The sequence below is a fragment of the Aplidium turbinatum genome, chromosome 11 (genome assembly GCF_918807975.1).
Source record: "Aplidium turbinatum chromosome 11, kaAplTurb1.1, whole genome shotgun sequence".
Taxonomy (NCBI): domain Eukaryota; kingdom Metazoa; phylum Chordata; class Ascidiacea; order Aplousobranchia; family Polyclinidae; genus Aplidium; species Aplidium turbinatum.
The window spans coordinates 23,249,045-23,268,925 of NC_137482.1; the positions used below are offsets into that span (position 1 = coordinate 23,249,045).

A 19,881-nucleotide genomic window follows, 5' to 3' on the forward strand; every position below is an offset into this window, starting at 1 on the left:
TAGAAGAAACCGGCGGCCAAATTTGGCCGACGGAGGAGGTAGCACTGGCGGTCATTCAAGCACTACTTAGCAGCCATGGCCGCGATGGCCGCCGGCTGCTTTAAGGCTTGGTTTCAGTGCTACAACCTTGTTTAAAACTATTACGATTTTAATTGTTTTTACCCCAAGTGAGAGATGATATTATTAGGATTTATTCCACGCATGTACATAATTGGTTTTGTTGAGTGGACGCACCTTCTCAAGTCACGTTGAGGAATTGGAAAAGTGGTTTTGTTTCACACCATTAGAATACAAATCAAACCATACGCTATGCACAATGTTATCAGTAACAGGCTGGTGTGATTGTCTGGAAAAAGAGAAATGTTTTCCAACTTAAAAAGTTAGATCCTACATTGTTGATGAAGAAAGCTATGGCTACCCAGTCAATAAATCAGTCCTTTTTTACCATTATTCAACGATTGTGGGTTGTAGACCTCAAATCAATGTAAAAAGGACTGGCTTACTTGAGAGGCCCGGTAATGTGGCCAGCAAACGCTGCTTTAGAGTTTAAATTATCACTAATTGGACTTTAAACTGAAAACAACGAATTGAAATTAATTTTCATTTTGAAGAAAGCGTAATTAATAATGCACAGCCTACTTTGTGATTGTTGTGTTGACGTGGCATCACTCATTAGTCCGTACATGCTGCAAACTACTCATGGCTTTATTTCTTCGTATCGCAGACTTGGCTTCTCAAATTGGCACTTATGTAATTTTCGATTGAAAATCAAGCGAACATTTTCCAACCAGCACGAACTAATTCACTTTAATATTAGGTTTTTGATTAATAAACAGTCTTTAATCTTTACAAACCCACTGGTATACTTGCTTCTTTGCCGAGGTTGTTTATTGAATATGCTTCGGTAGTCTACAACCTGGTTTTACGTTTTCTTAAAACACCAGTGTAAGTAGTATTTCCACTTCAAATCATTCTACAGCTTGACTTGCTTCTAAGCAAGTGTTTAAATTTAAGGGAGTGTCTATTGTTACTTAGAAATTCGCACTGAACCGCAGGACAATGTCACGACCATTGACTTAAATTAAGCTTCTAGTATTAAATTTAAGTTCTGTATCCAAAAGCGGCAGATTTTAGGAGCCAGTGGTTTTATAGAAATGTGTTTTTGTATGCGTTGGCGCCGTGGTGTGGTTACAAATGCATGACTGAAGGCGTTGGTTTCGTAAAAATGTCTTCAATGTTGCTGTTTTGTGTTTGTTGCACATTTGAAATGGCGTCGTTGGCTCGTTGGAAAGCTCCGTGTTTTTAGCGCTGTTTGCTAATCTTACTCCGCCTTCTTTGCTTACACAGCAGCAATTCACGTGACACCCTTAGATTCTACAAAGAATTTTTTTTGAAAGACAGTGCAGTGAAACCAAAGAAACTCATGTTAGGCTAAGTTTTAACAAAACAAAAATATTTCATATACTTTTTGTTTTGAACCGGCCTAGCTGGCAAATAGAAATGGCAAGGACAAGTTTTGCGCAAAATATCAAAATTCTTTATTCCGATCTTATACTTAGTTTGTTTACATGTAGCTGTTGCATCAAGAACACAGTATTACACATATCAAGTTGTCTCGACCGGTTAATAAAACCTTTTTTGCATTGATACAACGTCTACAGATATCAAATCAATATAAAAAGAATGGATTGGTTGACTGGCTAACGCGTACCGTCCTATGGCGTTGCTTCAACGTTTTGAGAGGTTGAAATGGTTAAACTTGTTGCATCAAGTTTCATCAATGGTGAATTCTGTTAAACGTTGATCAAACATCCCAGAAAGGTGTCGTTGTCAAATCAATCAAAAAATCGATTGAAACACCTCGTGATCAATAGAAATCAAATCACATTTCCGGAGCAAATACCATCGAGCGTTTGCTGGATCGTCCATGATGCTGTTACCAAGTATCTTCTTTTAGCAATTACGCAGACAGCAAAACTGTTATTTTTACATTGATTCAACGTCTGCAGTCTGCGAACAACCTGGAATCTGAGACATTTGAGAGCTGTAAGTTTGGCTTTGTTAAATTGGTGTGGAAGAATAGGCTACTTCAAAGGGAAGTTTGTAGAAATGTACGAAAGTGAAAGGTTATTGTTTTGTGAAACTAATTTCATTATATTAACGTCGAACAACCTTAAAATGCGAAAAAGCAACTAAAATAATCATTAATCAGTTTCCTCGCGGATATTAGTATAATGATGCTTGACTTTACTATTGGTATCACTCCAAATAAACCCTTTTATTACTTTCATTTGGCTAAGGTGGGGCTTTAGAACGAAATTCTTTGAAGACTGACATGTAGATGTAATAAGCTTTTTACAATTCTAATGACTCCGTTTTGTTATCTTTATTTGTTGTTACAAATCATAAAAATAGATTTTTATTTGTTGACTCTTTTTTACAGTTTTTTTTTTATATCCTAGTTTGTCAGACGTTGCTTCAAAGCGGATGATATTGATAGTCTAAAACCAAGAGCGATTTCATTATATAATATTGCCCCCACTTCTACCACCGTTCACACTTTTGCTAGCAACGGAAGCACAGGAACTCGACGATCTTGTCCACAAAAATATTTTGTTTTTAGGCAGAAACTTCCGAGAAACACATGTTTTTGGAAAACTCTTGATGGCTAGTGTGTACTTGTGTAGGCTACACCGGTATGGTTAGCGAAACGCAACGCTCGCTGTTCCATAGTGAGTGGTCAGGTGGTACTGATGCCATGAAGATCGCTCCTTCTCCACAAAAATATTTTGTGAGAAGTGCAGCATGAAAACTAAAAGTAGCAAAAATGATGGCGCATTACTACAAATAATAATCATCAAGGCTATTTTAAGCCAATAGCAAATGGATTAAAGAGCCAGCTAGGAAATTCGTCTGTTGTAAACGTAAAATTAATGTAGCTTGATTAGAGACTGACAGGTCACAGACGGTCTTATATATAATATATTTGTGGTTGGATGAAAATCTTCTCTTGAAATGTGACATTTGTAAACTGCGACATAAAATCCTGCTTCTTCCTTATAAGGATAATCTCTTACTACAGACGTTTTGCCATGCATGTATTAATAATATGCTTGTGCCATGCATGTATTAGGCCTAGATACTTTTCCGTATATAGATTTGGCTACTGAGTTTTGTTTTGTCCGTCCAGTTGCGCATTTTCGAAAGCTTTTTATATAAAAACTTTGCATTAGTGAAACGTTTTTAAAATATAAATCATCATATTTTCTTCAAACAAAGTCTCATCGTGCTATGCGTAAAACAGCAACTCGACACTGAAATGGATCTAGGCATAGGCTCTGGGCTTTCGAAAGCAGGATATGCAACATGCATCACTGCTTCAATTCCGGTTGTGTTTGTTCCCTGCAACACGTAAACGCCAATGCATTTCTAAATATCAAATCAAATAAAAGCACCATACTCTATATCGCTAACTGCTAACGTTTTGTTTTGGATTACTTAGTGAAGATTTTCATGCCTTTTTGGATCATCATTTAGAAAGTCGTTAGAGAGTTAAATTTTGTTTCAACCAATTCAAATTCGTTTGAAACAGACCTGTATAATTATAATGACATCCACTAAAGTTCATTAGCTTTTTCCTAGTTTGATCAAAATTGCAATATTTGTGCAAACTAAAAGTAATTCCAAGCGAAATATTTATGTTTCATGCAGTTACTTTACTAACGTCTGGAGACGTCGAATCAATGTGAAATACAGTTGATTTGATTTGCTGTAGGGGTAAATTCTACAAACAATAGTGAAAGAATTTTGTTGACTTTATAAAGTTATTGCAGCGCGTTGCTGTATGTGCATTTTGTTGCTTTAATCCAAAGTGGATGAAGATTAAGAAACAATCTCGGGTAATTACGAGGGTGATTTCCTTAATTTTCTTTTTGGTGCGTCATTGTCATTCGTCACTTATCTTGAAATGTCATTATGGTTTTCTAAATGATGTTTGCCATGATAAATTACAGGGGTTTGCCAACTACTACAGATATGAATACTGAAAAGTTTGGTTGTTCATCAGGACAATTATCGTTTCTAGCACTAGTTGCTACGTTCATCTGATGAAATTGAAAGTAAAATTAACAACAAACAAGATGGTTTATTGCTTCACTGACGTTTCGCGCACCATGACAATGCGCATCCTCAGAGCGAATAACATACAAAATAAAATTTCACCAGGTTATATACTACTGTAGTGCGATTGAAGGCAAGAAAAAATAAAACACGCAATATACCACAAAGCTGTCAGTAAACGATTGAGATATTTCTGAAAGCTGAATTCAAAAAGTTTTCAAACAAAACTTTGTGATCTCTGCAGTTGGCCATTTTTTCACACTTGCCACACTTCCTATGACATTTGTTCCTTCACTATGTGGCACTGTGGCAGTGAAGCACACGGGCCTAATTAATAATGTTGGAAAACATGACCAGCGTAAGCGAATCTTATGAGTATGTGGCGAGGAAGAAACCTGCCCGGATAACGAAAGATCTCTCTAACCATTGTGGATTGTGATCTTCATGTTTTTTTTCTGTTGGTTCCACCATTAAAGATTGACACACCTGGGCACTAGCTGCAACCGCTGGTTTTCCTCCTCTACATCTCCTCATCTAAGCTATCCGTTATGGATATAATCAGAGCATATTGCACGATACATCTCCATGAATCTCATCAACGTTATCTTCTCAACCCTTATCAGAACCTTATCTTTTCATCCCATCGGGTGATGCTTGAATTCAAGTATAGGACCAACTTTTTACCTTACTATACTAATGATTCTCCTCTTGCAAGTCGGCTTGGATCCGTTCTGTGTACTTAGTGACTTCATGAATAGAACGCGGCTTTAAACTAGTTTCGCTTATGTTTTGATGAGAAGTAGAAAGACCAGTGTAGTCTCCCTGCATTCATCAAAATTTTTCTATTGAAACTGCCTGTGCATGTTTTTTATGCACTGAACGCCTATTGTTGAAGTACCACTGTAGAAACGTGGAATTACATCGCATTGATGTGTTGTTTGTAGGTTTGTTTTTCTCTTCTGGCAATTGCATTTTCTCTGTTTATCATTAGAGCTGAACGGTTTCTTTTCTGTTGAAAAAAATAAACTTGTTTGCTTTCAATCTATGTCTAAAAACATTAGTTTCCTGAATGAGTTTGTGTATGGGTTATGGGGTGTCAAGTTATCAAGTTTCGGTCAACGAAGGACAGCCAAGCTAAGTCCATTGTCCCCCACTTTTGGCCACAGCTGAACGTTAATAGTTGAATTGTTAATTACTATGTGAACTTAAAGAAGAAAATGCTTTTCTGTTGAAGAAGTTGATTTTGTGTAGCCCTAATCTAATAAGCCGCTATAATAAAATAAGTAAAATGTTGTAAGATTATCATGGTATCCAATGCAGAGTAGTCTTCCATCTAAATATCTTCAAGTCGTGTTGACTTGATAGTTTCCACGCTATGCCTATGATTGTCCTAAAACTGCCGGGGATATGCGATTTTACGTGTTAATTTGAATCTCAACCGTTGTAATCATTATGGGTTAGGATTTATTTGATCGGATTATTCATCGACGAACCTAAAACCCTTATGAATGATCCGGGTTTAGCTAAACCCATGTGAAAACTCATTTTTCTGTGCGTGCTTCTTAACGTGTTATGATTATGACATCACGATTTGTGTCTGCACCGGTCCTGCATTGTAGTACTGGACATCGTAATGACGTCATGTAGAAGCCAAAGTTGCATTTGAAATCAGTAAATAAAACAATCAGGTTTGGCAACTAAATAGATTTTATTTATTGAGTTTATTATTTTATAAATTTTACTTAGTTACCAAACCTGCTTGTTTTATTTACTGATTTTATTTGTTTGGCTGTGTCCTGAACCTTGGATCTTAATAAACTTTAAATCTGCAACCCTCCTAACATCGATAAGCCAGAAGGAAGGTTTGAGGGACTTCAGAACCACTTTATAACTCTTGCATTTCAAACCTGATATGTTTAATTTTGTTTACTTTTAAAATCGCAAGTAGTCCTTGGTCTTCCAGCAAGCAATTACAGTACTTCCAATCTTGTTTTTCAATATATTTTGCAGCAATTGAAAACAAAGTTCATGAATATTCTTCTGAAACCATGTAATTGCACCAATCTTGATCAAACATGCGTCAATTGAGTCTGGTTAGAATAACACCGAAAATAAAGTCATTATTGGTCGTTTCATTCTAGTACAGAAAGAAGCCTATCAAGTCAATAAACCTTCTGAACTTCTTGGAAGTGTCGAATTTCAAACAAAACTTAAGCATTTATTTTGAACCCATCGTGGTATTGGATTACTGTTGAAATACTAAAACAAAAGTAAAACTATTTTGTCTATTGTCTGACAAATAAAATTACAAACGTTCCAACTGTGAATTTTTTAACACATTTATATGAGGTCCAATTTGATAATAAATAACATTTCAACATGAATCCTCATTGCTCACATTAGCACATGCAGCTGGATTGTGTTGCCGTTATCTTTCAGTTTAAGTTAAAAGCTTGGCAATCCGCGCTACCTGTCTCACTGTCTCAACCCAAGCCATTGGCGTATATGAAAGGCTAAAGCATTTCTATCTTTTTGTTATCACCTTTGGTGTTGGACAAACAAACTAACAAGTATGTTTTGCGCAAACTAAGGTATCAAAAATTACACCAATGCTTTTTGCTTTATAGATGCCATTCAAATACTCGTTTGCGCAACTGCGCTTTTAAACACTGACTTGCATGGACCCAAGTCCGCTGGGAGGCGGAAGATGACAAGTAAAGAGTTCGCCAACAACCTGGCTCGGCTTGGTGCAAATGGAAAAGATTTTTCACCAAACCTATTGAAGGAAATCTATCGTTCCATCAAGAAAAGGCCTCTGCCCTGGTGTGAAGCCGAGTGAGTAAATCTTGTGTCCAAAAAACGTTATTTCGTCTTTTTTTCTCATGTTTCCGAAATATTTTTTCCTGACTCCGGGGTAGTGGTCGATTTTCTCCATCACATAGCAGCTTTTGGGCTACATAGCCTAGTGGTGGTTGATTGAGTCGGAAGTCTTGGAAGGGCGAGTTGGAACAGTTATTCCACTTCAAACACACACGATTCAAATGGAATTCTTGCATGCTCAAGCTGCAATTTGTCTGGAAATGTTTCGTCAACGAAGTCGGTTTCTTGACGTTGATTTTATGTTGGAAAACGTTAATTTTACTCGGTTTGTGACTGAACGGAACCGTGCAATGACTAGCCTACTTGGGTTGCTTTAAAAGTTTCCTGCCAAGAATACATCCGCATTGTGTTCTCAAATCTACAAGATATCCTTTGCCAACTAAAATAACAGCTTGAAATCACCACAATACACCCACCTGTCCGTGCCAAGAGATTGGTTTTCAATGTAGTTCCTGTCATGTTCAATTTATAAATTAGTTCTTGTTTTATGTAAAATTGTGTTTTTCCCCTTAAACTTGTGCATATGTTCTGATTCTTTTCACTTTATATTCGTACTTTACCTACTTTTTCTGAGCGGAGATACGTTTTTAAAATATCAACTTTGGAAACCTATCATTATGACGTAGCTTACTCGGACAGCAAAATCCGTCATTTCTACATTGATTCAAAGTCTGCAGACGAATCGATGTAAAATTGACAGATTTTGTTATCTGGGTAGAGTTCCATAATTAAAGATTACGTTTTCATGTGGAATAAAAAAAAAAAAATTATCTCAGTGGTACATTTTTGCTGTTCAGCAGGTTGAATGAATGTAAGATTACATACTCCTAACTTCATATTTCGTTCTCTGAGATATTCATTTCAAAAGTGTGGCAGTTGTCAGGTGACCAGACCTCCAACGAAATCAAAATCCAATTTGATTTCCTGAATTTATTTTCGCGCAAAAATGAACAATCAATCCAAGATCGGGCGCAAGATGACGTGTAATTAACACCCAAATTGGCGATACTTTGCGGCTAGCACCCAAGGAAGCAATATGGAGCAGACTGTACCACTTCCAGCTCGTAAAATCTGTTCTTTTTACACGAGTTTGTGGACTCAGTGTAAAAAAGATGTATTTGCTAGCTCGATTAGTGGTTATGAAAAACAAAGTGTCATCATTGCTATGATTTATCGTTGTATCACGTTGAAAACAAACACGTCAAACTGGGGTAGTTTGTGATTTTCTGGCTGTCTGTAATAATGCAGTCTAACAAAGTCTGGTGGTCCTGTTAGGTGTTGCAATTGACTGTTGATTCTGCGTCTGATGTCCTGTTTGTGAGTTTGTTTTTCTGTTTTCATTCAGGTCTCGAAAGACAACCAGTTCTGTGAACAAGAGTCTTTCCATACACGTCGCCAACACTGCGGAAAAGTCGGGCAAAAGTAGCGTTGTGCTCAGGTTAATGCTGCTAGGGTCATCTTTTTGGAGGTGTTTGTACACTTGTACAGTAACTAGCACGTTTAAACAAATCACTAGAAATTCTTTGTTTGTTCAAAGTGGATTATTGCCGCGCTCAGTATGACGTTCTTCCCACCTTACGATTTTAAAACTCTTTAATATTTTTAAATCTTCATTCAGATCGCAGTCCACAAATCCAGTGGGAGTCCCGAAGGTCCGATCGCTTCCCTTCGCACAAGAAGATGACGGAAGCAGGCGAATAGGAGCTGGGAGAAGCAGTAAGACGAAGACGATTCCACGGAAGCAGGGAGTTCTTTATAGGAAAGCAATACTTGAAAGCGATGGAAGCAAAAGTAAGCACTTTCAAAATGGTCAGCTTCTCTGTGTTAATTAAATCCGACTCAGCCAAGAATGGTTCAACTCTAGGCGGGTGCAGATAACCAACTGGCTTCCATAAATCAAGCTTGCTATTTAGCAGCACCCAGTGAAAGACATAAATTTACTAGAATAACACTTCAACACTAGCAGAATTTTGCAACCGAGTCTACAGCATTGGCCAATATTAATCTTCTAAAAAAAAGATGATTCCCGCAATTAATCATCCTCATGCACAATGAATGTATGACTAACACTAACAGTTTTCATTTATTTTCAACTTTTTTAATCACTCACTTTACGACCAGGCATTTTCTTGTGTGTTCTCAGCCACTGCAGTTGCCAATTGCAATTATTGTATAGAATAATTTTGACGCGAAAATGGCCTTGTGTTGCTTCAAAAAGCATTTTGCACCTTTTTTAATGATACCTTTCTTTTTGATGCTAAGTAAAGACATTAGCACCATGAAATAATTACTTCAACTGAACCAGCATTTGTGGCAAACTCCAGTGCTTCTCCACTGTAGTCTAGAGGCCGTAAATGCATTGGGTTTAGTAAAAGTACTAAAATTCAAAAGTCAAAACCTTTACATTCATATGCTCAAAGGTGATTTTGCAAATATTTTTCTAAAGGGCACTCCTAGAAGTCTTCTTCTTCAACAGATTGATCATGTTTGATCAGCCGTGATCTCCCATATGAACTGCCTCCATTTTGTTCTGTCTTTCGTTTTTAGTAGTACTTTCGGCATGCTTTTTATTCTTGTAATTTCCTTGCTTAAAATATTTCATTTTTTGTCGTCCTTTTGTTGCTTCGCTTGTATCATCCCAGTTGATATTAAATTTTCTAACGAGTGGCTTCTTGGCTATGTGTCCGTTAATGTTATATAATTGTTTGAATAATTAAGGAGTCGTGATGGCAAAAAGTTCGGAAACTACAGGTCGAGGTAGTGGAGTTAATACTTATCAATAAAACGCAAGTTTTCAACCGCAGCTTTATTCACAATGCATCTGACCAGAGAGATTGAAATTTTTCATTTTATTCAAAGGCGTGGTTCCTATTGTAGCTTACTTTACGTCATTGAAAAGCTCTTTTGTGTTAACTTGTGTTGGATTCTTTGAATATTCATTCAGTCCCAGCTTACAAAACCCATTCTTGCTGCATTGAATCAATGTCAAAAGGACGGATTTTGTAAACTGGGCCATGGTGGTCTTTGATAGGTTTGCGTGTTATGTTTGCTTCTTGGTAGCGTTCCGCATCAATAGGTTTCAAGAGTTCTTATTTCACGCACGACGGGTGCCAATTAACAAGCCCTGCTTAATGGGTTTCAAAGTAATCCCCCAACATTAACATGGCTGTTAACTTGCGTGTGTCCAAAATTTCACGTGTAATGAGACCAAAATTTGAATTGGTGGTTTTGTTTCATTCGCTCTGTGTTGTTTCATGGAGTTCCCAGATGCAAAATCGAATTTTGTTGTCTGGAATTTTGTTTTGTTGTCTGGGGCTTGAAGGTTAATATTTCAGTGAACGTCAAAGGTTATGATGCACGATCTTGGCTGTATAATTTAATTATATTAATCTTCTGAACGAATGTAAAAGGGGACAAATTATTATCAAAGTAGATTCTCGAAAAGCAGAAACTCATTCGCGGTTTTAACCATGTCCAAGAAATGTCGTGAAAATATAAATGTTCGAACTGGATCGTTTGCAAAGAAACTTAACTCGGAACAAACCAAGATGAAGGAAGTTTCGATTTCCTTTTTTTTTCGAGTACCCTAGTCCCTAGCTAGTGGAAAGCTTTTCAAGTTCCTCAACTTATCACTCACTCCGCATATCCATCCTTTTTCCATTGATCCAACGTCTGCAGAAAAAGGTTCGATTTGCTAACTTGGAGAGCGGCTTCAACCAGCAATGTTTGTTTTTGCCAGCGACTTACAGACGAAGTGAACTATGCAGCTTTGACATTTGGCCTTGACTTTGGCCACGTGCCCAGCACTGACTCATTTTCACGTGCTTCTGTGCAGGGTTAAAAATGAACGAACACGAGAGTGCAAATTGAGGTGATATCACGCAACAAATTTATTTGTGTTTGGCTTTATCTTCGAAACATTTCTTGGCGTTAATTAGTTACTGTTGATATATAAAACATCAATGAAATTTCATGTTATCATATTATCAACGGCCAGCGCGTCACATCATTTATAAAATGAGACTTGGAAATGTAAGCAAGGAAATGAAATGTAAATGAATAAATGGTTGAAGAATATTGAAGTAAATTGAAGTAATTGTTTAAAATAAAATGTAAACTTGGAAATGAAATGCATACAGTTTTAAGTTAAAACTTAAAAGCGTCACAAGATACAACCAATAGCGAAGTTACCTAGTAATCAGTTTGGGTAGGACTTCATTGGTCATGTTGCATCTATCGATGATGTTTTAGCATTCTAGAATGAGTATATACACTCGCCACTCGGCTCATACATTAATGTTTCAACTTTTTCTTACAGCGGCCAAGCGCAGAAGACGTTGGAAATGCGTTGTTGTTGCGTTGCAAGGATTGGAACTTCATCTCGCCAAGGTAAGTTCCAAGTTTGACGACATTCAGTGAGAGATTGGCGTTTGTTTGGAAACCAACATTGGCTAACGTACAATGCACGCTTGTAGTGATCTTTTAACAAATAAGGCATTTTCGAAAGCTATGATTTGGCAATGTGGCTATTTTCGTTTTTGTATGAAACAATGTCAAGTTTAAATTTTCCTGTTCCACTCTAATCACGAGCCTTTTCTTATCAAGCGCAACAAACGCTCAAGTATGACGTAATGTCGGTGTAGGTGGTGAAGGGCGACTAAAGGGACAAGTGTGTAACTCAATCACTTGTGTAACAGTCGAATCCACCGCTTGTTTTCACCAGATCTCAACTATGGTGTGTCTTTAATTCATAAGCGTTGACGCTTTGTACGTTTGTTACCAGATACACAATGATAACTACTTTCAAAACGTGAAAAGCGTTTACTTTTGCAAATGCAGTCATCAGTTGCATCGGGCGCTCGTAATGTCGCCTACGTTGTGACGTCATCGTCTGCCGAATGACAATGCATATTTTCGATTGTTTGGCAAATAATTTCATCGTCTGAACACGCAAAAACAATGAAGTTTTGCCAATCACACTAATGCATTGCAACCAATTAGCTTGAAAGAAAAACTAAAATGCTATTGATGCTGACCTATGACGCGCAATTCGTATGAGACGAAAATGCAACAAATGCCTAGAAATCCTAAACAATTTTGAAAGTTTGTATCCACCAAGTTTCATTTTATTTTAGTTCTGATGAAATTTCTTCTATAAGTTAGTTTCTATCTTTCTTGAGAACCTGCCCTTGACCTGGGGTCAGATTCAATTCAGTGTTTCAATAGTTTTGTGTTTATTGACGTTAAACGTAAGGCCATATTTTTAGTTTTTATGAAAATTGTTTCCATACATTGCGTAGTTGTTAGATGTTTTGAATCCAGCAACTTTCACCTGGGGGTCAGAATCACGTTTTATTCGAGCTAGCGCTAAATACTAACCAATCTAGCAGCTCGCAACTAATCAAAGCCTTTCGTAGAAAAATATAATTAAACTTGGGATGGTATCGTTTTCAATGTCTTTCCCAGTAAGTCGCTATAATTGGTTGAATGAATATTAGCAACCTTTATTGGATTCATCTCCCTGGAGGCTGGACATTGCCCTTTACTGGGCCGATGCAATTAGGTCATTGACTTTATATTATTAACATAAAATTGAATGCCTTTCGGTCGATGATAAAGTTTAGTTTTTAATTAAATTTCAATAAATGCCGTTGATTCCAGTATCGTTATTTATTTTTATCCCAATACAATTCAAAGCAAACAAAACAATGAGACTGTTGAAAAATTTCCCAAATGCATTCAAAATTGATTTTGAACTTGCACGCTGGTTTTTTCCCCTTTGTTTCCTATGTGCAAGAGCTCTAGTCTATTTTGATCACACTCTCAATGTATTGTGATACGTTACTTAGAGAGGAATTGTGTGGCATGTGTTAAAACATTGTTGGCTGCGGACAAAGTCGAACAACCGGCCAAGCTAATGGCACATCGTTGACGAATAACAATTAAAACATATAATACATTGAACTTTTAATTCAAGCCAGACATTAATTCGTTGCGTACACATCTTTTCAATTTAATATCATTTCAAATATCTTTACAGAAAGAGTCAGCTGATGGAACCAAGATATCGCTTCATCACTGTCTAGCTGAAGCTGAGGCTAGCAACCAATCAACGAAGAGAAATAATGTCATCCGCTTGACATTAGCCAATCGCAGCGTGGCTTTGTACCAGGCTAGGTATGTTGAACGTTTTAAGTCTTATTCAGGGGTGCACACATGAGTATATTGGGTAACCCTCCCCCGTGAGCATGACGGTGTGCCGATGTGACCGTGTTTTTACTTTCTCCAAACACTGTAGTTTTGTGAGCAGTGTAGTCGATAACACCGCACGTGTGATAGCTGTATAAAGGGCTGGTGTCAAACAATTAAAACCTGCCTATTAGTGTACTTCCCTGCTGTAACATTGTGTGTAATAACGCAACCCTTAGTAAGGGACAATGCATTGATAAGTAAACAAACCTTAACGCCACCAAAGAGCAGGCAATAGTTACTTCAATACATTCAAAAGTTATTGCCAGTCAAAATCTTAGTTTCTCATCTATACCATATTACCAATACTCTAACCATATTGCGGTTTTGCTCGCTGTCTATTTACTTGACCCCACGCATATAGATAAACATGCGTAGTTTCGCACATCTAACAATACCGGTGACTCAACAACGTAAAGCACATTGCTCATGCTTTTATATAGTGTATAAATACTTGCAAATGCCGTCTTCATGACCACCAGGTTGCTGCATGACTGCTCTGTTTCTGGTTTGTTTGGTCGATTTGTATGGATGACTCATCAGCCCCATAGTGACTGGTCTTGCCTTCATAATGATGTGGCTGTGACAACATTAGATCGTGTTCCAAGGAAGTGTTGGATGTTTTAGTGTTGTAACATCAGTAGTTCAGTACCTGGGCCACTCCAAAGTACCAGGATGTTAACGGTACCCCTGCGAACAGCTTGGAAGCTATAGAGATAATATATTAAGACGATGTACTTAGCTACTATTGTCATGTCCAGTGTTTGTTTTTGCTATGCTGTACCCCGATAAACGGAAAAATATCAATTTTTTGGTCTTTCTGGTATTGCAAACTCTAGTGACCTCGCGGCGTCTGTTTGGATGTGTTTTATTGATAGATTCGATTCCCTTAGAGTTTGAGTAAGGTTATAGTTAATTCTGGTATATTTAACTTTAGTTTAGAAAGTCAACACTACTTACAGCTGGCTGAACATGCGCCTTGGGAGGTGAAAAATATAAAGTTAATTTTAATGAGGACTGTATTTGCCCAGGCGGCACGGCCACTAAGGACAGAAGCTTATTACAAGTTTCCTGCATCGTCTTTGATCATTTGTGACGTTTACAAAGCATATTTGAAGTTTCAATGATTTATTATTGTGCTATCACAAATCAGTCAACAGTTAGAAGGCAAGCTTCCTGCTCTGGAAAGTAGAGCACGATTGAAAACTAAAGTCATGTTTGTCTCATTCAGTTTGACAGTGATATACTATTGATCAAACAAAAGTCTTTCCGCTGCTATTACCATTGCAAAAACGTAAATTAACGTTATTTGTATTAGACATTCAACTCTTACCGGAACTTAAAAGCCTGACGTCAAATATGAAATGCTGGAGTTCGTTTTTAAACATTTTTCCCCCAATTTCAGACAAATTTTTATGTTTTTAGTTCAAAAGATGAACAAAAAGCTTGGGTGCGGTCAATTAACCGGAACGCCGCCCTATTGTCTTCAGCGCCTCTATCAGCTGGAATCGGTTCTCAGTTGAAGTTTCAACGACCTCTCCTTCCATCAGCTTGCTCCACTCTTCCGCTGGTGAGTCTCCATCGATGGTTTCGGAACTTGTTTACCAACGAACTTCACGTGTCTTCCCACTCTTCTTCCTGCTTTTCCTGGATGTCGGGGTAGGACGTGGTCTGACAATGCACATACTCAGTCCCCATCCATCACGATCTAGGGGCTAGTTTTAGTCATTTGCCACAGCTTCCTGCCATCTTTTATGATTTTAGCACACGTCTTTCTGGTACATCTTATCTAATCATAACAAATAGTAAATTTCATAATCTTTTGTTTTATCATCATGTTTTTGTGGTTGTCGTTTCAATATAATTGTTTTGGTGTTATATTACGTAGAAGTGACGATGCAAAAAAACTTTGTGCGCTGTACTTTTGTACAGTTATTGAAAGGCACATCTAAACATCTACTAGTGGGGACTATAAACCACAGGAAACTATGCTACAGTATACGTTAACTTGGGCATGAGAATGGTGTTAAGTGTTTTCGTAAAGAACAAATTGTCAATCAAGTGACGTTTAATGTGACGCACCAATTATAACGCTGCCAGTACTCACGCATTCCACCGCACTTGCAGAACAAACAATTAGAAGAACAACAGAACCGGCTGGAAGCTTTGTGCTCTGAAATGGACGAACACGAAAATAGCTGTCCGCGAGATAGCGCTCCTGTGACAGAGAAACAGTTCCACAAAGACAAACTGGACTTCTTGCAGCACGAGGTGAGCGTTTAAAGAGCGATATTTTACACTTTCGCTATGTTATCAACCTGAAGTACAGGTACGGTTTTCTTATTGAAACATCAGCACGCCATTAATTACTTTAATTTTAATTAATTTGTAATTATTTGTCGAAAACACTAAGCGCGTTATACAACCTCGCTCTAGTCAATAAACTTGTTCTTATTACGTTGTTTTAACGTTGTAGCGATGCCAAAGTAACAACATTCCTATCTGGGTAGACTTTTTTATATTGTTATTATGGTAACAACGTTCTGTTTTCAGTATTTTATTTTCGCTTCTTATAGTCGTATGCAAATATTTTCTGAATGCAGATTCTCGTTCCTAATTCCTCTAGTTCCTAATTCCTATTCTAGCTGGGACCTTATTCATGTCATCTATGTATTTGCAGGTTCATAAATACGAGGTTTACACCAATTCTCTATCGGAGCTTGTGTCCTCATCCAGACGTAAGACTAGGCAGACTCTCACAAAATCCGCTGATGGTGAGGTAGAAACAGGAGCTCTTCCTGAATCAGGGAGTCTCTTGTCTGTATCCCCAAGTGAGCCAGGGAATGTTGGTTTCAATAATTTATTGTCTCACACTGAATCAGCCGGATCGACAGGAGATTTATTGGAAACAGATTTTAAAAATCATCCTCATCATCTGATGGTTGGAGCGTCCTCACTTAGCCCCACTTCGTCTTTACCCAACCTCCACCCCATAAACAACCCAAGATTTCCGGAGACCTCACAGAAGCGGCAACAATCTCCAGGAGCGGAAACGTTCGGGCTAGTTCCTTCTGTATCAAAAACGGATTCCGGAAGCTCTTCCGTCCGCTTGATCAGCCAGGACGTCTCATCCGTATCTCCATCTCCGCTTCCTGCAAACACGAACAATTCGAACCGTATGAACGTCTTTGACTTTAACATCAGTCCCTCTTCACCTGAGGACCCTTGCGCAACCGCAAGCTATGCTACTACTGGAAGAATCGACGACAAACCTAAAGTCACCCTAACAGCCTCATCCAACACGGTCGGTCGTATAGAAGTCAAGCGCCACCATGCAAATGATGTACGATATCCATCGCCACTAGTGGTCAGCACTTCTTATCTGTCAAACCAACCAGTTTTGTTTGAGAATGTGACACTGATGAGGGGAGGATGTAAAAATATCGAAGCTCGAAGTAGTTCATCCAATCATCGTACATCGCCGCCACGTGTGAGAGGCCGGAAGGAGCGGCGAGGTGCGGCCCGGCACAGCTACCTGCAGGCCGTCTACGACCCATCCCACACTTGAACAGTTGAAAGGAACTTTTGCAGACACTCAATGGCAGTTGGTGGAAAGTTGTAGTTAAATCTTCCGGCACCTTGTTATGGTTTCCATGGCAACTTCTCATCCGTTATGCTCTTTCATTTAGTTTGTTGTTAAACTTTCTTTTATTTATTGTTTTTCACGTCTTTTCTGATAATCGAAAAATTTTACGTCGAAGTTTCGTGTTCCGACGTTTCATTTCAATTGTGTTGTGTTGGTGTCAGCATTGTCTCAATTATCGTCCAACTCAGGCAACAGAGGTTAACGTGTTGCCAACGTCGTTATTGCTTTGCTTGTGGTACCGCTCGGCTCTACTGAAAGTCGTTTCAAATTAAACACAAAAACATTCTCAAGCACCTTATGAACAAACCTATAAAAATCTGTCTTTTTACATTTGTGTAGTGTAAGCAAACGTTGATCTAATGTAAAGAGCAATAGATCTCACTAGCGAGGCCGTGCGCGACATTTTTTTTTCCACGAGATTCTTGTCTCATTTACATATTTTGGCAAAAGTTTGTATCAAAACCGTGTGAATGCAACATTTTCTCGTTGGCAAAGTTGGTTCAGTGGTTTCATCCTCTGCCTAGTGTTCGTGAGAACGAGGGTTCGATGCTCGTCGAAGTCAACTTTTTTTTTTCTTTAAATTAATTTTTGCGGTGCACAAGAGCTTTTCAAAAAAAGTAAGGTTAGGGAAAGCTTGTATTTTATTATCATTGCAGAATTTCATAGGCAAATAGTTATTTCGCAATCTGAATCAACCAATCTCTCAAAACAGTTTCCGAAAATCTTACTTTTAGAGTGACTAGAATCAATGAGACAGAAAGCTCGTGGGAAAAAAAATTTCGCAGGCCGTGCATATGGCTCCACAAGTTGCTTCCAGCAGCATTCTGGGAGACAAAAAACTTTAGTTGGTTTTGATTGTAGAAGGTCGCTGGTTCGACACCTCCCGAAGTCGCTCTGCTTTATCTTGGACAGACAATTTCCTTCCTCGTCGTCATAATAAACTTAATGGTCATGAATATCAGATTATTTCTTTAAAAAATCTAAAATTTAAAACTACCAGTAAGAATCTTCATATACAAACTTTATGCCCCAACACAACCGTGTCACATTAGCAGAAGAATGACACTCTTAGTGCATTTTAAAAGTCATGCAATTTAACAAGCAAAACATTGCAAGAATATAGATAATGTTCATGAATAGACACGTTCTATGTGCATGGAAAAGCTACGAGCTTTATTCCAACTATCAATGCTGATTTGTCGAATTGTCTTACGAATAAGAGACAAGTCCCAGCTGTTTAATTGTGTTGTGAATTTGATCGTTGAAGAGAAGTAGAAGTGTCCCCTTTATCAAAGTTTCATTTTATTTTCAATTGCTTCAACGTTGTTTGACGTTCTTCTATTGTTTTTCTCGTTTTCCAGCCAACAAGTCAGTCCTTTTTTACATCTGCAGACGGTGGATCAATGCAAAAATGGACTAATTTGTTGACCGAAGTTTCATGTGCAATGTTTTTACTTTGAAGATTTTTTTTTTCATTTTTTTGTGTATTTTAACACTTTTCTGCATTCCTTGTTCTTGCATATGAGTATGACTTGTTTTTGTTGCGCAATAGGGTATTGCCCTTCAATTTATTGCAACACACCGTAAACTATATTTTAAATCGCCTACTTAATATTTGAATCTACGTTAAAAATATCAATCTCATATGTTGACTTAGTGGATCTTTCCGCCACGATTTTAGATGTTTTCGAAATCCGTTGTCGGATAATATTTCAATCCAATTTGGGTAGAGAGGTAACTCTTTTAAACCATAAACAGACATAACTCAGCAACAACACTACATTTAACATTATAAAAACAAAAAACAAAAAGCGAACGTTTTCGGCTAGTCATATAGCCCTTTTCAAGCCTATAAGAAAATACATTATTAAAAGAAATGCTAAAGAATCATATAGTATCACAGCAAAAATATGGTCAAAGCTAAACATTTGAGAAACTGCCTCGCTCACACAAAATGATAACTGAAAATTACACAGCACAACGGGTCAAGTATTTCAGAGGTCAATTAATTTTACCTCTGAAATACTTGACCCGTTGTGCTGTGTAATTTTCAGTTATCATTTTGTGTGAGCGAGGCAGTTTCTCAAATGTTTAGCTTTGACCATATTTTTGCTGTGATACTATATGATTCTTTAGCATTTCTTTTAATAATGTATTTTCTTATAGGCTTGAAAAGGGCTATATGACTAGCCGAAAACGTTCGCTTTTTGTTTTTTGTTTTTATAATGTTAAATGTAGTGTTGTTGCTGAGTTATGTCTGTTTATGGTTTAAATATTTCAATCGTTTGTTTTATTATTAACCTTTTTCTTTCATCATTCAACGTCGTTTCATCATGAGCGTGTGTTGTCATTAAAATCAGTGTGTAAGTGCATCACGTTTTATTTCGAAGCCACCCAGGCTAGAAACATGCACGAAAAAGTATTTGTTGCAGATGAGTAATTTCTAAGGAAGTTAATTGTCCAGGATTAAGTTCAGAAACTTTTCCGGCTTCGTCAATGCAATGAAGCGTTGTTACCCACTGACTGGACTCTGCATATATATTTGTTCCGGCGGGTCGATTGCCCTCTTGATTAGAATTGAAATTGGGATGAATTTTGTAACTTGGCTGGTTGAATTAAGCAACGTTGAAATTGCGTTGTTTCTGTGTTCTGCGTGACGTGGCTTGCCTGGTGGCAAAGAGATTTCACAACTGATTATCGCCTTTTGCTGCGTGCCGGGAGCCGTTGTTTCTGGACACAATTTTGCCTGCCTTTGTGTTGAGTTTCATTTCATTATCGAAAAAAGCAAGCTAGAGAAATGAATGTGTACCACGGATTTAAGTTGTCGTGTTAAAGCCAATGTAAGTTTATACAAAATCAAGTTTTTATCCCAACTCACTAACTCAATAAATAAATCAAGAAACAATTGCAATTATGATTGAGGCAGACCGAGGAGGGATTGTAGGTAGGCAGTGAGCACCTACTCTTGTAACCAATATTGTATATGT

At 37.7% G+C, this 19,881-nt stretch overlaps 1 protein-coding gene across 1 annotated transcript in view; it reads left to right on the forward strand.

Moving 5' to 3' along the window:
• LOC145780330 (uncharacterized) overlaps positions 1–18,745 on the forward strand; it is a 29,043-nt gene extending 10,298 nt beyond the window's left edge. Inside the window, exons 4-11 of the mRNA XM_082592032.1 lie at positions 6,747–6,954; positions 8,345–8,437; positions 8,618–8,790; positions 11,318–11,388; positions 13,040–13,176; positions 14,674–14,818; positions 15,376–15,519; positions 15,929–18,745. Of these exons, the coding sequence (XP_082448158.1) occupies positions 6,747–6,954; positions 8,345–8,437; positions 8,618–8,790; positions 11,318–11,388; positions 13,040–13,176; positions 14,674–14,818; positions 15,376–15,519; positions 15,929–16,816 (1,859 nt within the window). The 3' untranslated portion in view covers positions 16,817–18,745. The remainder of the gene's footprint in view (positions 1–6,746; positions 6,955–8,344; positions 8,438–8,617; positions 8,791–11,317; positions 11,389–13,039; positions 13,177–14,673; positions 14,819–15,375; positions 15,520–15,928) is intronic.
• Positions 18,746–19,881: the final 1,136 nt, after the last annotated feature.